The sequence below is a fragment of the Staurois parvus genome, unplaced genomic scaffold (genome assembly GCF_062004578.1).
Source record: "Staurois parvus isolate SC_StPar_1 unplaced genomic scaffold, SC_StPar_1.0 ptg000509l, whole genome shotgun sequence".
Taxonomy (NCBI): domain Eukaryota; kingdom Metazoa; phylum Chordata; class Amphibia; order Anura; family Ranidae; genus Staurois; species Staurois parvus.
In genome coordinates this window covers 780695-804894 of record NW_028318305.1, presented here as the reverse complement: position 1 = coordinate 804894, position 24200 = coordinate 780695, and the positions used below count along the sequence as shown (strand labels likewise).

The window sequence follows — 24200 nt, the reverse complement described above, 5'->3', positions numbered from 1 at the left end:
CAATGGAATAACGACCTTAGAGGATGTCTCCAACTTACAAGCCGACGTCAATGCACTGTTTAATTCGGCAACTATGTGGCAAATGAGGCTTAATGTTGATAAATGAAAGGTTATGCACTTGGGGGAGAATATGAGATAAGAATATGCATGCATCATACATACTAGGGGGAGTACAACTGGGGGAATCAATGGTGGAGAAAGATTTGGGAGTTCTGGTAGATCATAAGCTTAATAATGGCATGCAATGCCAAACTGCGATTTCTAAAGCGAGCAAAATCCTCTCTTGTATTAAAAGAGGTATAGACTCCAGAGAGAGAGAGGGATATCATTTTACCCCTGTACAAATCATTAGCAATGTCTCATATGGAATATGCAGTTCAATTTTGGGACCCAATTCACAAAAAACATTGGGTAAATGGCTATGAGGAAAGATTAGAGGAGCTGAATTTATTCTCTCTTGAGAAGAGGAGATTAAATACTTCAGTGGTTCATATAATGAACTTGGTGTAGAGTTATTCACTTTGAGGTCATCACAGAGGACAAGTGGCACTCTTATGTCTGGATGAAAAGAAATGTAATCTCCAAATACGGAAAGGTTTCTTCACAGTAAGAGCTGAGAAAAATGGAATACACTCCCTCTAGAGTTGGTTCTGGCCAGCTCAGGGGATTGCTTTAAAAAAGGCCTTGATTATTTCTTGGATACACAGAATACAACTGGTTACTAACATTTATAGGTAAAGTTGATCCAGGGAATATCCAATTGCCTCTCGGGGGATCAGGAAGGAATTTTTCCCTTGCAGGAGCAAATTGGATCATGCTTTGCTGGGTTTTTTGCCTTCCTGTGGATCAACTGTGGGTGTAGGATTATAGCATTTTTTTTTTTTTTTTATGGATCAACTGGATGGACTTCTGTTTTTTTTCAGCAAGACTAACTATGTAAGGACAAAATGTAGCTTTAGCAGGTTCCTTTAATAACAGTCAGTGGTGTGGACAATTGGATACTGACCCATATTTTAGCTATATGTTTTCTCTTCAATAATTTTTATTAATAATCGTAAAAGACAAAATACAAACATGTACTTAGTAAAGGTTCCAAGATACTTCAGATAACGTGGGTGCCTCTATTAATTTCCATCTATTCATAATTGTAAGACAAGTAGCTGTAAGTATATGTGTTACCACCTTTTGGAGTTGTGTAGGGAAACGTGACGAGAGTCACTTTAGGTGGGGGGCTCAGGGAACACAGCTCACTTTGGAGGGGCGGGGAGACCCCTGTCTCAGCTCCCCATAGCCTTCTTATGTGTAAGTCACCCAGTGCCTGTTAGGGGTGCAGGGTGAAATGTCCTGATATTTTGTAGACATGTATAGGTGGGGGTTGTTCATTGTTTAATGCCATGTGACTGCATCCTTTTGTTCTATTGTGTGTTTTTCTTGGGAGCAAACTATTATGGGATGTATGTGTTTGTATATTGGCTTGGTGGGGGGGTGTTTCCAGCAGCCCTTCCCCCTGAGACTGCCTGCTGATGCGTTTCTTGTTACTGGGTATGTATTGCCCTGCCCTGTGTATATATCTTGTATCTATGTTAAAATAAAACAGTCTATTTCCTGGTTTTCGTTCAAGAGTGGTGTCCGTGGTTTGTGTTCGAACAGGGAAGCAGGAGTCTAACGGAAGTACCCAAGTGCAGTCGGGTCCGGTTCCGTTACACAACATCACACCAATTGTGATGCCCAATAAAGCTAAATATGGCTCGGAAGTAGTGAGTATGCCAGTGATTGACGATATCAATGTAAAAAGTGCATTCCAAAAGCTAGTAATAGACTTAAAATGCCAAAGAATATGAATCGAGTTACCCCTTTGGCTGCACTTACGCCAACACTCAGATGAAGTTGGCGGGTATATAGGCGACATGTGGAGTAAGATACCATCTGTGAATTACTTTCAGGGCATTTTCCCAGTGGGAAACACAGTGTGATACTGTATACAGTTGTGCTCAAAAGTTTGCATACCCTGGCATAAATTGTGAAATTTTGGCATTGATATTGAAAATATGCCTGATCATGCCAAAAAATTCTCGTTCATTGAAGGATGATTATCATATGAAGCCATTTATTATCAAATAGTTGTTTGGCTCTTTTTTAAATCATAATAACAGAAATCACCGAAATGGCCGTGATCAAAAGTTTACATACCCTGGAATGTTTGGCCTTGGTACAGACACACAAGGTGACACACACAAGTTAAAATGCCAATTAGAGGTTAATGTCCCACATCTGTGGCTTTTTAAATTGCAATTAGTGTCAGTGCATAAATAGTAAATGAGTTTGTTAGCTCTTACGTGGAAGCACTGACTAGGCTAGATACTGAGCTATGGGGATCAGAAAAGAACTGTCAAAAGTCCTACATAACAAAGTAATGGAACTTCATAAAGATGGAAAAGGACATAAACAGATGTCCAAAGCCTTGAATCTGCCAATCAGTACTGTTAAATCACCTAGTAAGAAGTGGAAAGTTTGGGGATCTCTTGATACCAAGTCAAGTACAGGTAGACCAAAAAAGACAGCCACAACTGCCAGAAGAATTGTTTGTGATTCAAAGGGAAATCCATAGGTAACCACAAGAAAAACACAAGCTCTAGAAAAAGACAGTGTGGTTGGGAGGAGCCTGAACATGGTGCCAAGCGGGAGATCAATGTGAGATCTCCCAGCACTAGGCGTCTCCAATGTCCCGCTAGAGCACAGGAGGAAATCCCCTAGGAGCAGCCGCCGTGAGCTACCTGGGAGCGGGAGTGGTCCCCTGTGGAGGAGAGTGAGGCGTACGGACCCTTCCAGGATGTGCTGGCCGGCAGGAGACGGAGAGTGAGAGTGCGGCTGAGGATGGAGGAGGAGAGCATGAAATAACTTAATATAATTGATTGGAACAGTAAAGTAAATCTGAGGGGGGGAGGCACCCAGGGGACTGAACCCAGGGGATCCTGTCAAAAGAAGAGGTGGAAGGAGGACAAATTAAAATCGATAGGACCAAAAAGGGGACTGGATACTAACAGAGGGTCTATAGGAAGGGGAGAGAGGGTAAAAAAGGAAAAAAAAATTTCAACAGTATGAAAAATAAAGGGATAAAAGGAGGAGGGCCAATGGCCTCCCAGGCAAGCTCAATTAAAAAATATATACCCCAACAAGAGAAACAGACCCCCGAGAGACAGCAAGGAATAAGTGGAAGAACAGAGATGGAAAACAGCACTGGAGAATGCTCTAGATTATCCCTGGAAAGGACAAACATTAGTCAAGATATAGAGGAAGGAGATCTAGGAAAAACAGCGGATTTGGAGAACATAAAAGAACAAAAAAAGAACTCTCAATTACCCACTAAAACAGAAATTGCAGAAATGTTTAAAGGGTTAGAAAAGTCAATAAAACAGGAGATGGCGAAAATGCACAAAGACCTGGGGCAGGTATTGAAGAGGGTAGAAGACACGGAGGAAAAATTGGATAAACATGCCCAAGCCATAATAAATTTAGAGAGACAGATTACAAAAATGAGAAAAGAAGAGAGGAATCTGCTATATAAATTGGAAAATCAGGAGAACAGGGATAGAAGATGCAATTTAAGGATTCGAGGTTTCCCAGAGATTTCCCAAGGAGAAATTTTAATGGAAACAATAGTGAAAATGCTTGTAATAGTAATGGACAGACTCGCAACAGAGCTAATTAAAAGTGATAAAGTATATCAATATAATAGCAGTGTGTTGAAAAAAGTGAATAAAGTGAAAGCTCAAAATCCTTCTAATAGTTTTTATTTCCATACACACAAATGCATTGGGAACACTACACATTCTATTCCATATCAAAACATGAAGAAAAATATATCAAATTTGTGTTGTTCCTCTAAATAAATTGAAGAAAAGTGAATGTTAGACTGTTCAAAAAAATAGCAGTGTTTGTATTCTTCTTTACAAACAAACATTCACTATATATACTGAAAAATGTTTGAAGATTTTGCTTTCTTTTGAATCACTTAATTAATATTTAGTTGTATAACCACTGTTTCTGAGAACTGCTGTACATCTGTGTTGCATGGAGTCAACCAACCTCTGGCACCTGTGAACAGGTATTCCAGCCCAGGATGATTGGACTACATTCCACAGTTCTTCTCTATTTCTTGGTTTTGCCTCAGAAACTGCATTTTTGATGTCCCCCCCACAAGTTTTCTTTTGGATTAAGATCTGGGGATTGGGCTGGCCACTCCATAACGTCAATCTTGTTGGTCTAGAACCAAGATGTTGCACGTTTACTGGTGTGTTTGGGGTCGTTGTCTTGTTGGAACACCCATTTCAAGGGCATTTCCTCTTCAGCATAAGGCAGCTTTCCTCTTCAAGTATTCTGATGTATTCAAACTGATCCATGATCCCTGGCATGCGATAAATAGGCTCAACACCGTAGTATGAGAAACATCCCCATATCATGATGCTTGCGCAACCATGCTTCACTGTCTTCACAGTGTACTGTGGCTTGAATTCAGTGTTTGGAGGTTGTCTGACAAACTGTCTCCGGCCACTAGACCCAAAAAGAACAATCTTACTTTCATCAGTCCACAAAATGTTGCGCCATTTCTCTTTAGGCCAGTCAATGTGCTCTTTGGTAAATTGTAACCTCTTCAGCACATGTCTTTTTTTCAACAGTGAGACTTTGCAGGGGCTTCTTGAAGATAGCTTGGCTTCACATAGGAGTCTTCTAATTGTAACAGTACTCACAGGTAACTTTAGAACTTCTTTGATCTTCCTGGAGCTGATTGTTGGCTGAGTCCTTGCCATTTTGGCTAGTCTATCCATTCGAATGGTAGTTTTTTGCTTTCTTCCACGTCTTTCAGGTTTTGGTTGCCATTTTAAAGCATTTGCGATCATTTTAGCTGAGCAGCCTATCATTTTCTGCACTTCTTTATATGTTTTCCCCTCTCCAAATCAACTTTTTAATCAAGGTACACTGTTCTTCTGAACAATGTCTGGAACGACCCATTTTCCTCAGAATTTCAGAGAGAAATGCATTGTAACCAGCATGTACAACATTTGCTGCCTTCCAGCATGCATGTCATGACTGTTGGATTTCTATTACTCTACTACACCTGCTAGTAAATTATTTGCCATGTAGAAATATCATTTCTACCAAAAACAGTGATTGATCAGGTTAGTGATGTCTGACTGCTATTATTTTTAACACAACTGTAGAATCGGAAGATTATGGCAAGAAGGTAGAAGAGAAAATTCGAGAGACGTGACTGTACAATTTCATTATTACCATGATAAAGAGATTCGGAAGAATATAAAAGGAAGGGCAGCAATAAAATATGGCAATATAAATTTGCAGATTGTTGCTAACCTAGCAGTGGAAACTTTAACAAGAAGGAGAACATTGAAACTATTACTTGAACAAATGAGAAAGCAGAACGTTAGTTATAGCTGGGGATTCCCAGCATGTTTAATCGGTTGGAAAAACGATCGTTCAGCAAGAATGAGATTCCCAGAGGACTTGAGAGATTTTTGTGAAAGACTCAAGTTGCAGAAAATAGTCATTCCTGGGTGGGGGGAGGAGAGGGAGATGAAGGGCATAGAAAAAGAGAGGGGGGCAGGTAGCTCCTAGAGCAGTGGTTCTTAACCTGGGTTCGATCGAACCCCAGGGGTTCGGTGAGTCAGTCTCGGGGGTTCGGCGGAGGTGACCCACACCCGACTCATATGATTTGTGATGACATGCCCCGCTTGTCCATCATTGGCTACAGGTGGTCACGCAACATCGCTTAGCCCAGTGGTCGGCAAGCCGCGGCTCTTGTGTGCCGGGCGCCCGCTCCCCTCCCTCCTCTCGGGCGGCAGGGACTCAAATGCAATGATTGGCCAGTCTCGCTGCCACTCACATCCTGATAGCCAGTGATTGGCTGTCAGGATGTGTGTAGGCGGGGCAGCGTGACGAACGTGAGAAGAGCTAGGCTCCTCTCACAGTCCGCCCTGAAGACCGGAACGGCGCGGGAATACAGCGAGAGGAACGCGCGGAGCAAAGGTAAGTGAATTGACACAGGGGGGACTTGGGGACTTAATATGGGGGATGAATTAATATGGGGAATGAATTACTATAGGGGGGATGAATTACTATATGGGGGATGAATTACTATATGGGGGATGTATTACTATATGGGGGATGAATTACTATATGGGGGATGTATTACTATGGGGGATGAATTACTATATGGGGGATGAATTATTATATGGGGGATGAATTACTATATGGGGGATGTATTACTATATGTAGGATGAATTACTATATGGGGGATGAATTACTATATGGGGGATGTATTACTATGGGGGATGAATTACTATATGGGGGATGAATTACTATATGGGGGATGAATTACTATATGGGGAAGGAATTACTATAGGGGGGATGAATTACTATATGGGGGATGAATTACTATATGGGGGGATGAATTACTATGGGGGATGAATTACTATATGGGGGATGAATTACTATATGGGAAATGAATTACTATGAGGGATGAATTACTATGGGGGATGAATTACTATATGGGGGATGAATTACTATATGGGGGATGAATTACTATGGGGGATGAATTACTATATGGGGGATGAATTACTATATGGGGGATGAATTACTATGGGGGATGAATTTTCATACCGTTTGTTACAACATATCTTTGCGAGCAATCCTTTTCGAGGATGCTGGACATAAAGACGAAGAAAAGGAACAGACTTTGTTGCAAAAATGACATGAGAGTGGCACTTGCCAAGGTAATGCCGCGCATTTCTGAACTGGCCTCTGAAAGACAACAGCAGAAGTCACACTGATTTGCGGTAAATATTCATTATTTTGTTTTTGTGTGAAAATCATGTTTTAATGGTTTTGTTCTTTGTTCTTAATGGTTTTGTTCATTTTGTGCACCTATGTATAAATATATACCTATGTTTTGAATTTTAAAAATCATATTTTATTTTTCCAATTAAGAAGGGTTCGGTGAATGCGCATATGAAACTGGTGGGGTTCAGTACCTCCAAAAAGGTTAAGAACCACTGTCCTAGAGGGAACAAATAGCAGAAATAATGATGTAGAGAAAGGCGGGATAAGGGAGATGGGACTAACAACCTGGAAGAAGTACATGGTCAGAGCTTCACTATAAAGTTGAATCAAGGGTGGGATTAGGACCACAAATGATTCGTAGGCAAATCATAGGCCTAAAGGGGTAGGGGTGGGCTGTGGGGGGAGGGGGAAATTGGGGAGGAGAGAGGGGTGGGGGGGGGGGAGGAGGGTATGGGGAGTGATTTGAAGGCTCCATGCACACTGGCAGAAAAAAATGCTAATTTTGAATGTTTTTTTACTAGCATTTAGAAGCGTTTATCAACATTTAGGAGTATTTGGCGTTTTTTCCTCTGTAAGAAAAATGTTCTCAAAATGCAAAACAGGAGGTTTTTTTTCTGCCTCTAAACGCTGAGATTAAAAAATGCCTCTAGACTACCTAATATGAATAGACACATACAACAACAGTTTCTTCTACCGGCAAAAAACTAAACTCCTCTGTGTTTTTTAAGCCAGTATGCATGGAGCCAAAATCTTCATTGCTCCCAGAATCTCTGCAGATAGATTTTATGTCACCCTCACCTAGGAACCTCAAAAGACAGAGGATAGATCAGTAAGACATCTTTTCTCCCTACAGGTACATTTTTGCCCTTCTAAGACTACTGATTTTTTTTTTCCCCATTATAGATTTATTTGTAGCAAAAAGCATTGTACAAAAATAAACAAGTAGTACATGGAACAAAAGCATAGATAAACAAATGTATCAGTAATTAAGCCTTAGTGAAACAATGAACTACAGTACAGCAGCTAACACTGCGTTTCAGTCTTAAAAAATATTTTGTTTTTATATGGAGGAGAGAAATATGACATAAAAGATATATGAGAGTAAATAAAAAGAGAAAATAAATCATAAATCACTGTATGGTATGTAGCATGGTCAAGCACAACTCAATCATAAAAAGGCAAAAAAGTGACTTTTGAATATCAGCCCAATCAGCCAGTGTAGAGACGATCATAAAAATCCGAGTAACGGAATATAACCCAGGGCCTCTACATTGCATGGTACTTACCAGAGGTATTATTGAAGATTGCTACAGTTTCCTCCATGTCACTTATTTCTTCAACAGTGCAAAGCCATTCTTTAATCTTGGGAGTATACATGCATTTTGGCGAGGAATAATACATTTGGCAGCATTCAGCTAATGCCCTACCAGAGGGTGTTTGTATTGTTTAAGTGAACAATGGTTAATATGGAGCAGACAGCAGCCTGGGTTGAGCTCCAGGGAGGTCCCCGTGATAGATTTAATCATATTGCAAACTTCCGTTCAGTACAGTAGTGGACACTCCCACCAGATCTGTAACATGGTACATTTGTGTAGGCCACATCTCCAACAAATATCAGATGACAATGGAAACAAATGATTCAACTTACTTGGGGTTGCATACTAATTGGTCAATAGTTTATAAGAGGTTTCCTGAAATCCAGTTCCTAGCGAACATTTATGGGCCAAGATGCAAGCATTCCTTGGAGGTCTGCAGTCATTTATATATTAGGGATATTACTTTCTCTGTCATTGTGCCTTTCAGACAAGTAGATTCAAAGGGAGTCAAGGGTCTAAAAAAATTATTTCTTCTATGACAAGAATAAATATAGGTGCGCAACTGGACATAACTAAAGGCAGGTGTATTTAATTAGTTTTTCAATTGTTCAAACCCTTTACATTTACTTCCATCTAAACATTGTGCAATTACCCAATGAGGGCCAGAATTTGTCCTGGGATAAGATCTGGGTTATATATTATAGGTGTTAATGGGCCTGGAGATGAATCTATATCAAACATCTTAGATGCTTTGCTAAACACCGCTAGAGTGGAACCGATCAATTGATGTTTAACTCAAGGTGAATATTTTTTTTCCTGGAACCCAGGGTAGAAACCTCAAAGAAGTGGAAGTACTAAGGGCTTCTAAGTGTACCCAGTCCTTACTATCTTTATGGCAGTTCCAATCAATCACTCTGGTTATTACTGAAGCGTAATAGTAGTGTAAGGAATTAGGAAGGCATATGCCTCCAGCATTTTTAGGTTTGGAAATAAGCAGTAAATTAATTCTAGGTCTATTATGGGACCAGATAAAGTAACATTTTGTTGACTGTAGTTGTTTAAAAAAGCTAAGGGGTATGTGAAAAGGTAGGGTATGAGAGTAATATAAAATTCTAGGCAGGAGTGTCATTTTGATCAAAGCTGCCTGGCCGAACCATGAAAGGGGATTTGTAGTCCAATTTGACAAGTTTTGAGAGATCTTTTGGAGGAGTGGTTTATCCGACCTTCACCAAGTTAACTAACTTGGCGAAGGTCGGATAATTGAGGAGTAAGCCTAATTCCTAAATATCTGAAGGCGATATATATGGTCCAGAGTTCTCTCTGAAATAAAGTTGGAGGGAGTTAGTAATTTGAGTCCAATTGGAGGGGTCCTATAGTAATATTGGGTTCAATCTCTAGTTGCACACCCTACGGGCTGCTTTTTGACAGTTTAATGAAATGGATATGCGTGCATGATCAGAAATAGTTTGTACCCCAATATCCCCCTTTTCTAAAGTGCGCAAATCCCTCTGGGTGATAAACCAATTCTGGAGTACTTTTTGTGTACTGCTGAGTAAAATGTATAATCTCAGTCAGAGGGGTGTACAGTTCGCCACTAGTCTATCAATGTCAAAGATCCATGTAAGGTTTTTATTTGTTTCAGTATCTTAAAAGAAATTACAGATTTGCCAATGGAGGTATCCTGGAGTGGGTCTAGCGGGATGTTAAAATCACCACCCAAAAGTATACAACCAAAAGCAAATCCAGTAAGCTCATCTATTATTTTACGGCAAAACATCACATGTGCTTTGTTAGGAAAATAAACATTTGCTAATGTTATCTGAACACCATGGCATTTCCCTTTGAGAAAGAGATATCTGCCATTTGGATCTACTAAATGCTGAATGTATTCAAACCCTGAATCTCGTCCTATGAGAATGGATACCCCTCTTGTTTTCGCATGAGGGTCAGGGGCATGATATGCCCAAGGAAAATAAGAAGTTGTCAATTTTGGGACAGAGTGAGCTATAAAATGAGTCTGTCACGTACGTGATGGGAGACTGAATTGACGATCTCGGCCTCACTTGTGTCACTAGCCCTGACCCCGCTGAGGTTGGAACAGAGGGAGTCTAGGGACCAGGGGGACAAGAGCTCCAGTGGTTGTTGCTTGCGGCTCTTGCAGGTGGTGACCTTGGTAGGCAGAGTATCTTCTGATTTGGGCACTGTAATAGCAGACAGAGCAGGTTCTGTGTAGTGCCCAATGTGCAGCAAAGCAAGGTAGGTAGCCAGGACACAGGACAGGGGCAGGGTCATAGGATAGCCGGGGTCATCAACAGTCGGGCAGCATGGTACAGAATCAGAAGGAAAAGCCAAAGTCAGGAGCAGAGCCGAAGTCAGGAACCAGGAGCAGGAGAGTAATTGGAGTCGGGTCAGGAACAAGCCGGGTCAGCAACAAAGGAATCGTACAGGAGCAAGCAGGACACAGGGGGGAGCTGAAGACCAGTCAGCACTGAACCTGAGCAGAGGCCCTCCTTAAATAGCCCATCTGGCGCCAATCTTCGCCGTGTGCGTGCACGTGTGCGTGCATGTGTGCGATCGCGCATTCCTGCGCGCCTGCGCACAACTGGCAGTTCTTCTGCGGGATCTCTTTCGCGCATGCGCGTTCCCGACCGCAATTCTTCTTGCCGGAAATCCCTTACAGAATCCCTTACTGCGAAGTAACTCCAGAAGAGGATGCAAAGCTCTTCTGTTATTTAGGGTAATGGGCGAGAGGTCCTGGTAAAATCTCCTCTTTTAATATATAATTTGTAAGGCAACAGATAATATCCCTTGGGGGTGCAGGATCAACCGGGTGAGCTCTCAGGGTCCTGTAAGCTCTATCAAAAGAGATATGCATGTCTCCTGACCTTTCTAGGAGATTATTGAAAATCGACCATAGGGACGACTCCATTTGATCAGATGTTATTGCCTCCGGGACTCCCATGACCCTGATGTTGTGTCTCCTTCCCGTTATCAATGTCCTCTAAGTGGCGATTTATCGTGATTAGATGATCAGAATGAGAGTCAGTCACTTTCTCCAACCTGGCAATGACCTTGTCCCTTCTTACACCAGCTCTTTTCTGATCTTCTCTGACAGAGCCAAAATATCCACCTTCAGCTCAGTTATAGCAGAGGTGGATGGTTCCCAGGAGTTATCCTCTGGTCCATAACCTTTCCATTTGATGAGGAACTGGGTCTGTCCGCCCCTCTTCCTACAGTTCAAGATAGCCTCATCCTCATACTCTTCATTCCCCTCGACCAGCAGTGGAGCAGGCGCCTCCGAATTCTGGTTGAGAAACCCACTTGGGATGTGTGGTTTCAACAAGGAGCAATGGAATACTGGGTGAATCTTCAAGTTAGTAGGTAATTCAAAAGCCACAGGGTTCACCTTTCTGTTGATAGTAAATGGTCCCAGCTATCTTGGACCAAGCTTCCTTGATGGACAACTTAATTTCAGATTAGCTGTGGATAGCCAGACTTTATCCCCTTGTTTCAGTTCCAAGTTGCCCCTTCTCTTTCTATCAAAAAATTTCTTGTTGCTCGCCTGAGCTTCAGAAATCATCCTTTGTAGAACTTCGCCGTTCCTCCTGAGGAACTCCATCCTTTCTTGTACTGCCAGAACAGCGGCCTCCACTGGTATTTCTGGAAGAAAGGAGGGTTGGTATCCGTAGTTAGTGAAAAAGGGAGATTGCTTGGTAGCGGAATGAATGGAATTATTATAGGCAAATTCCGCTAATGGAAGGAGCGATGCCCAGTCATCTTGTGAATATGAGAAGCATTGGAGGTATTGCTCCAGAGTTTGGTTTGTCCTTTCCGTTTGTCCATTTGTTTGTGGGTGGTAAGCAGATGAGAAGCGTAACTCGATCTCTAATGCCTCACAGAGCTTTCCAAATTTGTAACTCCTTGATCAGACACAATATTCAGGGGAACGCCATGTAGTCTTACGATCTCCTTGATGTAAAAAAACGGAGGCAGTTTCCGTGGCAGACGGAGTCCCTTTCAAGGTGAAGTGAGCCATCTTGGACAGGTGATCAATTATTACGAAGATAGTGGTGAATCACTCAGATGGGGAAGTTCAACAATAAAATCCATTGAGATCATGCTCCAAGGTTTTTCCGGTACGGGCAAGGATTCCAATAGGCCCCAAGTCTTGGCTTTATCAGACTTATTCCTCAGGCAGACTGTGCAAGATTTCACATAGTCCTGGCAATCCTTTACTGTGTTTGGCCACCAGAAAGAGCGAGAGACCAACTCAGAAGTTTTGTGAATCCCAAAGTGACCTGCTAATGGATGGTCATGACATCTCTGGAGAATAAGAGTCCAGAGTTCTTCGGGCACAAAGATCTGTTCCTTGTGGAAGTACAGACCGTCCCTTAATTGCAGGTGCATACTTATGGGAGGTGGATGATTATCCAAGGCTTCTTTTATTTGCGTGACAAGGTCTGTCTGGAGGAGTAAGAAGTTTTGGGCTGGCAAAATTGTGTCGGGTTCAGACTGCACAATTGGGTTGGGAAACATATGGGAGAGTGCGTCAGGTTTACCATTCTTACATTCAGGATGGTACGGCAGATGGAAGGTGAAACGAGAGAAAAATAGTGCCCATCTTGCTTGTCATGGCCTGAGGCGTCTTGCCGTGTTCAGGTACTCTAGGTTTTTATGATCTGTGAAGATGAGAATGGGATGAGATGCTCCCTCCAGTAAATAGTGCCATTCTTCCAGTGCCTCCTTAATGGCTAGTAACTCTCTGTCTCCCACATCATAATTCCTTTCAAAAACACTTAATTTCCGGTAGAAAAATGCAACAGGATGCAGAAGATATTTGACTATCTATGGAACTGGAGAAAACCAGGATGTCGTCCAGATAAACGATTAGAAATAGATCCAGATAGTCTCGAAATATATCATTTACCAGGTGTTGGAAGGTTGCTGGGGCATTACAGAGACCAAAAGGCATTACCAGATATTCGAAGTGTCCAAATCGGGTTCTAAAGGCCATCTTCCATTCGTCACCTTCCCGAATTCTCACTAGGTTGTAAGCGCCCCTCAGGTCCAGTTTTGAGAAGAAGCATGCTCCTCGCAGCCTTTAAAATAATTCGGGGATCAGTGGCAGGGGATAGCGATTCTTGACCGTTATCTTGTTTAGGTCACGGTAGCCAATACAAGGTCTAAGAGTGTGATCCTTCTTCTCAACAAAGAAGATGCCGGCTCCTGCTGGTGATGTAGAAGGCCGAATAAAGCCTTTTTGCAAACGTTCGTCTATATATTCCCGGAGGACCTCTAATTCGGCTTCAGATAAGTGATAAATTCTACCGAAAGGAATTTCGGCGCCAGGCAGGAGCTCAATTGGACAGTCATAGGAGCGATGAGGAGGAAGGGTGTTGGCACTTTTCTTATTGAACACGTCTAGATACTCGTGATATACTACAGGAACAAGTTTCATGGTTTCAGGATCAGAGTGAATGCTGAGAAGAGGAGTTGCCTCATTTGTCTCTTTAGGAGACAATATTCTGAAGGAAAGAAGATTTATCCAGAAAACCAATTGATGGTTGGGTTGTGGGCTCTTAGCCAAGGCATGCCGAGAGTAACTGGAAAAATCGGGGAGGTAATAATGCCTAGACATAGGAATTCCTGGTGTCCTGAAGGAGAGTAGCAGAATATTAGCACAGTTTCCTGTGTTACAGGGCCAGAACTGATACCAGATCCGTCTGCCAGATGAACTGCAAGTCTTTGTGCTTTAGTATGGAGTGGAATCTGGTTTTGAGTAGCGAAGTGAGCATCCTTAAAACAGCTACAAGCACCCGAGTCTATGATGGCTGGGACCGTGATTGTCCTTTCGGCCAGGTGTAGCTGCAGATGAAAAGAGAGATGCGTCCGGCTTGCCCTTTGAGGGTGCATCATGTAGAAACAGTTGGGAGAGGGCTTATGAGATTTTGCCAGGCAGGTAGCCACAAAATGACCCGCATCACCACAGTAGAGGCAGAGGTTGAACTTCTGCCGTCGAAGGCGTTCTGCTGCGGATAACTACGGTCTCCAGAAACGTCTCCTAGCTGGATTGGTGGGCAATTCTGATGAAACAACATTTGAAGAGGGCCCATTTTCGGAGCATATTAGAATCTTCCCGTTAGTCTTCTCACCCTGCCTTTCCCGAAACCGACGGTCAATATGAATCATCAGGTCTATCAGACTCTCCAACCTGGTTGGTACCCCCACTCAGGCCAGCTCATCCTTCAGGGTATCAGAAAGACCGAGACGGAACTGATAGCGGAAAGCAGACTCGTTCCACTGAGTATCAGAACTCCAGATGCGGAAATCAGTGACATATTCTTCCACAGGTCTCGGGCCTTGCTGTAGCTTACTGAGCATAGTTTCGGCGGTTTGGCGCCAGAAGGTATCGTCATAGATTTTTGCCATCGCTGTAAAGAATATGTCCACTGAAGCTAGGGCCGGATCATGTTGTTCACGGAGATGGTAAGCCCAGGACTGAGGTTCATTTCTAAGAAGTGTGATAATAAATCCCACCTTAGTGTTAGATGACGAAAAGGTCCTGGGGAGCAGGGAAAAATATAACTCACAGGAGTTACAAAAAGTCCTGAACTTCCTGCAGTCCCCTGTAAAGAAAGGCATCCGGGGTTCCGGTAGGGCAGAGGTTTCAAAGATCATAATGGTCTCTGTTTGAGTGACTGCATCAAAGGTGGCCATGAGATCTGTGTCTATGAGGACATTACAGTCGGTTCGCAGTTTACTCTCCAGGTGTTCAAAGTTTTTCTGTAAATCGTGTATCACGTTGAACAAGGTAGTTACTGAGTGGTGAATGTCCCCCAGCTGAGAGGCCTCCCTTTCACACTCCATCATTGGCTGACTGGTACTGTCACGTGCCTGATGGGAGACTGAACTGACAAGGTCGGCCTCACTTGTGTCACTAGCCCTGACCCCGCTGAGGTTGGAACAGAAAGAGTCTAGGGACTAGGGGGACAAGAGCGCCAGTGGTTGTTGCTTGCGGCTCTTGCAGGTGGTGACCTTGGTAGGCAGAGTATCTTCTGATTTGGGCACTGTAATAGCAGACAGAGCAGGTTCTGTGTAGTGCCCGATGTGCAGCGAAGCAAGGTAGGTAGCCAGGACACAGGACAGGGTCATAGGATAGCCGGGGTCATCAACAGTCGGGCAGCATTATTATTATTATACAGGATTTATATAGCGCCAACAGTGTGCTCAGCGCTTTACAATATAATGAGAGACAATACAGTTCAATACAAGAGGGATAGGAGGGCCCTGCTCCTTGGAGCTTACAATCTAGGAGAATGGTACAGAATCAGAAGGAAAAGCCAAAGTCAGGAGCAGAGCCGAAGTCAGGAACCAGGAGCAGGAGAGTAATCGGAGTCGGGTCAGGAACAAGCCGGGTCAGCAACAAAGGAATCGTACAGGAGCAAGCAGGACACAGGGGGGAGCTGAAGACCAGTCAGCACTGAACCTGAGCAGAGGCCCTCCTTAAATAGCCCGTCTGGCGCCAATCTTCGCCGTGTGTGTGCACGTGTGCGTGCATGTGTGCAATCGCGCATTCCTGCACGCCTGTGCACAACCGGCAATTCTTCTGCGGGATCTATTTCGCGCATGCGCATTCCCCATCGCGATTCTTCTTGCCGGAAATCCCTTACAGAGTCTCATGTAGAAAAACAAAAGCTGGTTTAGTCTTTTTGAGTTCCCTCAGTAATTGAGTTTTCTTTTCTGGAATATTCAGCCCTTGCATATTAGGAGATATCACTGTAGGATTGCTCCCAAGAGCAAAGTATGCCATATTAATGTGCAATGAAATAGGTGATTCAGACCATACAAAAATTGGAAAAAAAAAAAAATAATAAAAAGAAAGAAGAATAGAGAAATAGTCTAAGAACCGATAAAGGAGAATTGCAAAGACGATATTAGGTAGCAATCCCAGATACAAAGACCTTGAGATTATTAATTTGGGTTTGCAATAGTCTATATAATGACCAGAATTGTCACTATGAATTAATGCACCCACTTGTGGGGAGGTGGGAGGGTGAACAAATGATAGAGTATACCTAGTGTACCAGAAAAAAGTAGTCAAATAACTATATAAAACCAGAGGTTTCTCCTGACAGACCCTGGCTTTTGGCAGACCGTCTTATTGTGCATAAAAAACTCCATAAAAGGACAGTTTAACCAACAAACAAGAATGCTATTACCAAACTTGTATTGATGCGATATACAATATAGTCCCATGGTTTAACAGCGGTGGTCACCAAGGAACTATGTATCAGCCCTTCTATGATCAAATCAGTGTTTCTAATGTAATACAGTATCATATTGAAAGGATGAACATGACTATTATAACTGAACATACAAAAGTGGAAACTTCATATATGGGGAGGGGAAAAGGGGGTGGGGAGAAGGGCAAGAGTCCAACAGAATGGAATTTATAAGGATGGGATGGGGCTGTTGCACCATCAGCCATTGTCATGGTCTCACAAGGGTCTGGAGCCAGATGGTGGAGGTTGTCATTCTGAAGTATAGTGTTTGTGAAGTCTTCCTTTCTTCAGTGGTGGTTTGGTTGGTGTAGATAGTGGAGTATGAGGTGGACTGTGGGCTAAGGGAGGATCTCTAAATTCTCGATACCAGTCCAGAAGGTCAATATAAGGCAGCTGCAGATTGGTGCAAAAGACTTGTAACTCGTCAGGTGTGCATACGTAATATTGTTTCCCCTGATGCATGGCATTGAGAGCAAAGGGGAAGTGCCATTTATATGGGATTCCAGTACTGCGAAGTAACTCCAGAAGAGGATGCAAAGCTCTTCTGTTATTTAGGGTAATGGGCAAGAGGTCCTGGTAAAATCTCCTCTTTTAATATATAATTTGTAAGGCAACAGATAATATCCCTTGGGGGTGCAGGATCAACCGGGTGAGCTCTCAGGGTCCTGTAAGCTCTATCAAAAGAGATATGCATGTCTGCTGACCTTTCTAGGAGATTATTGAAAATCGACCATAGGGACGACTCCATTTGATCAGATGTTATTGCCTCCGGGACTCCCCTGACCCTGATGTTGTGTCTCCATCCCCTGTTATCAAGGTCCTCTAAGTGGCGATTTATCGTGATTAGATGATCAGAATGAGAGTCAGTCACTTTCTCCAACCTGGCAATGGCCTTGTCCCTTCTTACACCAGCTCTTTCCATCTTCTCTGATCTTCTCTGACAGAGCCAAAATATCCGCCTTCAGCTCAGTTATAGCAGAGGAGAAGGTATTTTTAATGTCCGCTGCTATTTTGGTCATGTCGGAGAGCATTAGAGGGTGGTCAGGGGTGTCTGTGTCTCTTACCATATCCTCCGGGGTGGACTGGGATTCCTCACTGTGGTTTTCGTCTCTCGGATCTGGTGCCATCTTGTCCGAGGCATCAGCGTGTCTCAGTGTCGGGGATGCTACGAGCACTGGAGGTAGTGGAGGATCGGCAAGGACAAGAGCCGGAGGGGTATCGGGTGAGTTTGCTCATCGTCCACTGGGCTAAAACCATCAGAGACGAGAGACGATGTAAAGCCAGGGGTTGTACGGAGCTCCTCTAGTGTGCATCCATCCGCGCTGCACACCAAGCCACGACCCCTAAACTACTGATTTTTTACAGAGGAAGAGGACCCAGATCTAATAAGCTGACCAAGAAGCACTTTAGGTAGTTTTTGGACTTATTTTGGATATGCACTGGTTACAATAAAGATCCCATCTCCATATGTAAGTGGTCACTGTTCAATTGCTTTTATGACCCTACTTAGTATAATTTTTGTTCTGCAAAATCAGGACAAATGTTAAGAGAAGATAGACATTTTGCACATGGTTATCCCAATTACATGGAATGAAGACCATTTTCTAATTAAAAGCGTACCCTTTAGTAATACCTCAACACTCTTCTTTTCATACAAGGGATTAAGCTGAGAATGAAAAACTTTCACACCTTGGTAATTCTGATAATACATAAAGCTGTTTTTCATCAGTAAGCCTATTGTTGGATATGTTAAGGAGTGTCAAACACTGGAGACAGTTGATTGGCCTGTAAGAGAAAAAATGAGCTGTTATTGTACTAAAAAGGGGGTTACTAAAACACTAGTTACCAATAAATAATACAAAAACCCTAATAAAATGTTTATAAAACTTAATTTAAAATGACAGTAAATATTTTAGGGTGTCTCACAGTAAATGTTTTAACCTCTTTTAAAACATAATGTATGGTTTTTGAAAACTTTTATATACACTTAGGTTGTATTGATAATAGGTATACCTACAATATGCATTTGAGCACCACAGTTAATTTCTATGCACCCTCAACCATCTTACATCCAGCCATTGTAACGAAACAGCAGGACTGTGCTCTTACTAGGAAAGGTGGAAGTAACCATACATCCTTTGGTTTAAATGTGTTGTTCACCTGCCATGAGCAAAAAGCTGCTGCTCCCATTATCATCAGACAGTGTCAGTTAAAGACACAGAGCTGATTAGAGAAACTCTGTGCCATGTGATTGCTGTGATTACAATCATGTAAAAAGTGCATTAGTGTTTACAGTGGAGTGCCCTTCCCTTCCTCTCAGGAAGGAGAGGAGGAGGAACTACTTTACAAACCCATTCATGAAATAAAAATAACCTCTAAAAGCAGGATAACTGAGGGGTGTGCAACACAGCAAACAAACGCCGGGTAAGGGCTCAACAGACTCAGAAGGGCTCAACAGACTCTGAGAGCAGCTTGTAGTAGTTTGTAGCATCTTATGCCCATAACTAGCATCAAAAGAAACCCAACATCCACCTGGCAGAACTTAAAGCAAAGCTCCAGTCAAAGCTAAAAAAATAAGTCTTTTAAAAAGACTTTTTAAAAAACGAAGCCGCTTTCATTGGCCGTACCAGCATCTTAGGTGTGGGCACCTGGCTATGACAGCTTGCGGCATCAAGCTGGGTGCCTTCCTGATCCCCCGAGAGGCAATCGGATATTCCCTGGATCAACTTTACCTATAAATGTTATTAACCAGTTATATCCGGTGTATCCAAGAAAGAATCCGGGCCTTTTTTAAAGCAATCCACTGAACTGGCCAGAACCAACTCTTGAGGCAGTCTATTCAACATTTTCACAGCTCTTACTGTAAAGAAACCTTTCAGAATCTGGAGATTACATTTCTTTTCCTCCAGACGTAAAGAGTACCCCCTTGTCCTCTGTCCTATGTAACAGTGAACAACAGAAAAACACACAGTCAGTGGTTACACAAATAGAGGACAAGCCAAGGGGTCCAAGGCCTCTATCAAAAAAAGGTATCATTCCAAAGACACTAAACTGTAAAAAGAATGGAGGCGAACCCGCAGATGGGTGTCGCATAGCTCCTTAGCAAGCTAGCCACCAAATGTCAAAACACAAAGTCTTCCTAAGAAACATTTTACATATGTGGACATGTGGAGTAATAAAAGGATGAGGGATATCACCAAGAAGCAGGAAGTAAAAGAAAGCAAAAAAAAAAAAAGGAAAAAAAAAAGGGAGGGGGGTGTTCACGACGAGGACCAGAGGATGAAGAGAAGTAGGTATGCCAAGGGGAGAGGGAGATGGCTCAAGTTGGCCCAAACCCAATATAGCATATAGATTAGATGAAACCCGCTGATCAGAGTCAGGTGGTTGATCAAGGCCACTCTAAGGGATCCACATCAGAGGGGCCTGATATGCAGGAGAGCAAGAAAAACATTGAACACGGATACCACGTATTGTGACACCTCTCCTCCTTTTGATATAAAGAAGCTGTAAGGCCCCCCCACCTGAGATACGCTTACTCAGCAGGGAATCTGTCTGCTGATTCCCACTGAGCAGGCGGATGACAGATCCATGTCTGCTTTGCTTATGCAGAGTGGACACGGACACAGCTCGCTCTCCTCTATCGCCAGTGGGATTTAAACAGACCACCTGTCCGCTTACACCCAACTGATATCCGATCCGACAAGATGGAGGACAACACATCCCTATCCATTTGTTTTTAGCAGACTGGACTGAATGTAGGTAGGTGTAAATGGACACATTTACATTTAGGGGCCTAAAATGTCCCATACTTTTAATATTGTTACATTTATTTAGCCACAATAAAATTGGCAGAGTAATAGGTTGTTTCCAAAGAGCCAGGACACAAGCCTGAGCTGCATTCAAATGGTGAACTGTAAGTGAGGATTTGTAATATGAGAGCAGGATGCTATTGAGATACAGCAAGTAGCCAATTGGATGAGTGCCTAGATAACCGTCATCAGCTGAAGTACCAATTGGCATACTTGGTCCCAAAATGGACAGGGTTTCAAGCACTGACAGAAGATATGCAGGTAGGAGCCTTCATCCTGCCGACAAAGATTGGGTACGTGTGGAAAGATTTTATGTAATGTAGTTGGGACCCTGGATAAACAACTTGAAATCTTAAAGCATTGCTCCTGAAAGGTATTAGTAATAGCAGAAATGTTGGCAAATTGTAAGGCCAGTTTGATCTGGGCTGGAGAAAATGTTGTCTTCCTGTCTTCTTCCCACTTGCGGTTATAAGGGGGAACAAACCCAACAGGGGTTAAAACTAGTAATTTATACTGCTGAGATAGAAGATACATAGGATGTGTCTAAGCAGACGTTTTCAAACTGAGTGGGGTTATACAAATTATTTTGCCATAGTGGACCTCAAAAAATGGAGTATCTGGTATGCTGGCCAGGTGTCAATTGGTGGATCCAGTAGTTGCTGTATCTCAGACAGAGAGGCATCGAAAGGATGAAACAAAATGTAACAGATGGAATTTGCCCACTTCCAGCAGGTGATCAAGATGCCTATTGATATTGCCAGATAAGCAATGCTTTTGTACGTAGAAGGGGGCTGGTTGGGTTTGTGTTTAGTACTTGGGTGTGACTTTAGACTTTTTGTTTTATTTAACTAACACTTTATTTATATCACATAAGGGACCCCTGATGTCTCACCTGTCTCCCATGGAAGCGATTTGAATGCAAAATATGCTCCATCAGCTTCTTTTCTGGCCGCAAGGGCAAGGGAATCAGAAACCAGAACTGACATTTTACATGTCTTTTCCAGGTTAATTTTTATCAGGGTAGATCAGTGAACAGATGTTAACTGGTCTCCGGCCACCTGGTGATACCCACCATTTGGGTCCTAGGCCCAGAGGTGGGACAGCAGAGCCCAGGAAGCATGGCAGGGGGCACACATGCACCCTTGCAAGGGGGGGGGGGGTCATGGAAAGTGATCTGGCGGCTGTAAAGCTGTTCATTAGAAAGCCAACAGTTGGTTTATTAAATGTGTGTAAAACACCCCCAGCTATTACTGCAAGCCTTATGCCAGTGGTGGTATGAGAGTTAGGCAAGACTTCACATTTCATTGTTTTGGTCAATCTAAAGCAGATTGTACAATTTTGCAATAAACCCCTGGAATGACATGCTTACCTTTTGTGTAAGAGGTTTCAGCATAAAAAGCTTGTATGGTAAGATAAGCCACAGCTTTGAGATGTTGGTAGCAAAACTGATCCGTGATAAATATATATGTTTAATAATTACTTTTTATACAAATGCTTTGACATGCTGTATCGTTTTTGATATACAATTTTAAACTACAAAAATGCATCTGAACAAACTTCTTTACCTTTCCAATGAGGTAATGCTGTTTGATGCTAGATGGAGCTCTTCAAGCACTGGCCACATTACAGCACACTGCAACACCTGACAAAAAACAAGTCGTTAAAATTAGATATGACAAATAACTATCACATTTTTAAAAAATTTTAGAATCCTACATATAAGAACAATTTAGGAGCAATTATCAAGTAATTTTACATACCACATTAAAAAAAAACTAAAGCTGCCCATGCATGCCTCAGTTTTCCCCCATCCACATAATCAAGGTGGATGGGAGAATCATTACCGCTGTGTCATTGTGTTTGGACAGCAGAGGAGTCAGCTGAACTCCTCCACTGTCAGAATACATGGATCAAACTAAAGTTTTCCAGAAAGCGTTTGTAGCGATACCCTCAAAGGGGCTGCTTAAGTTTGTTCACTCCGCCACTCTGCCTCTCAACCCCAAGAACTGTCTCAGCTCCAACTGACACACCTGGCAATAGTGTAAGTGCAAGGACCAATGAAAAGCACGCACTTTATAATAAACCATAGAGATCAGCTTTACAATAAGACCTCTATGGGAAGTAATAAACATTAACAACAAGTATACATTAGGTGAATCAAGAGAACAGCAAATACTGTGACCGAAAACAATATAGCTCACTTTTACACTCAGGCTGCTTTCAGGAGATTCCAACCGTGAATAACCCCAAGAACAAAGGCAAACACTTAAATGGCAACCTCAAAGTGGGTCTAAATCCTTTACATAAATTTGGCTCTATGATGCCCAAGCAGGAGGAGAGCAGAAGAATGACTCTCTGTTGTGTCAAACTTCTCCCTTCTAACCCCCGACACCACAAGCCCAATAGGCAAACACTGTGCCCAACTGATGCTTAATAGCTACTTTCCAAGGTGAAGCTATTCCCTCACACACCATGCAATATAGAGGCCTGAATATGGATGCGCATGCCCGTATGGCACCAGTAACTTCAGTTTCTAGGTAACAGGATGAATCTTGGGATCTTCAGCTAGCCACTTTCATTGGTGCACTTAAACTCCTATGGTAAAGTATAATTGTAATCCTGTGGCAGTATTTGTATAGCAAAGCAAATACTGTGTCTGTTTAGCAGGGCCATCTACACAACCCAGTGCCTGGTGAGTATGGGCTAAGTGTAATGTCTCTGTGTGCAGTGTTCCTGTCATCTACCAGTGGGCAAAATCACTCTCACCAGATCCTGTCACTAAGGCCAAAACGATCGTCCTGGAAATGACAGGCTCCTCTGTTCATCCCACGATGAACGCTTCACACTGTCGGTGTAGACACTGTCCTGTAGGCCACTTCCCTCAGTTTGGATGTTCCCCTGACTGATGCAGATAACTAAACATGCAGTCAACTGACCCTAAGCACTTCTCTGCTAGATTCAGACTGTTCCCTGCCACATGCAGACTGCCTCCCTTCAGGAAAAACAAGATGGAGTCCTTCACTCTGCTCTGTCAACAACCGCCTGGCGGTACCTCTAGCAGTCCACAGGACAGGATTCCCCAGAGCGCGGAGTCTAAGCCACAGTCTGCTTGTTCACCAGGGCCCCTGATGGTGGGGATGGACTTGGAGCAGACAGGGACCAGGTCGCGGCCCCTGAGTACACCTGCCTGTGGTAGAGGGATCCGCCAGAGGTATATGCAGGTAGAGAGCCTGACATGAAGAGGCGGAAGGCTGGAGCAGGAATGGCTGGATCCGTGCAGGATGGATGGATCCGTGCAGGATGGATGGATTGATTGCAGAGTAGTGAGCGTGGTCAAACAGGCCGGGTCGGTAACAGTGGAGTCAGCGTAGTACAAGGCAGCAGGCAGAAAAGTAGTCAGGTCACTCGCCCGGGTCGGTAACAGGAGTTCAGATCAGATTAGGGATATCCAGGAGAGAGGTCAAACAAGCCAGGGGGTCACAGCAGGAGAAGTCAGCAGAGGTCAGGATCAGGCAGGGTGAGCAACAAATCACAATAACAGGTATACAGGAACACAGGATAAATAGACCATACGGCAATAAGAGTCTGTGCAGAGCAGGTTTAAATAGTGCGCCCTGCCCTGTCATTGGTGCCAGGCGAGCGTCCGCGACCGCGAGTGCGCATGCGCGGCCGCCGCCGCCCAGGTCCTAGTGCCCGCTGGCTAGTATGGATCAGCGTTATGCGCATGCGCAGACCCGCTTGTCGCCGCGATCCCTGACATTGGCCGCCCCACGGGCATCCTCCGAATGCCCAACCGATCTCTCCTCCGTGGGTGGTTATGATAGAATTCCTGGACAAGTCCAGGGGCGTGAATGTTTTGGGGTGGCTCCCACGAATTCTCTTCAGGACCATAGCCCTTCCACTTAATCAGGAACTGCGTCTGGCCGCCTCTTTTTCTG

At 43.3% G+C, this 24200-nt stretch overlaps 1 protein-coding gene across 3 annotated transcripts in view; it reads right to left on the bottom strand.

Moving 5' to 3' along the window:
• Positions 1-24200, bottom strand: part of TBCE (tubulin folding cofactor E) — a 505807-nt gene that overhangs the window by 148995 nt on the left and 332612 nt on the right. For 2 of the 3 annotated variants that reach the window (XM_089690000.1, XM_089690001.1), the window contains exons 8-9: positions 21828-21904; positions 18143-18238 (exon numbers count right to left, since the gene is read on the bottom strand). In XM_089690000.1, the coding sequence (XP_089546126.1) occupies positions 18143-18238; positions 21828-21904 (173 nt within the window). The remainder of the gene's footprint in view (positions 1-18142; positions 18239-21827; positions 21905-24200) is intronic. The other variant, XM_089690002.1, reaches the window with a different exon arrangement.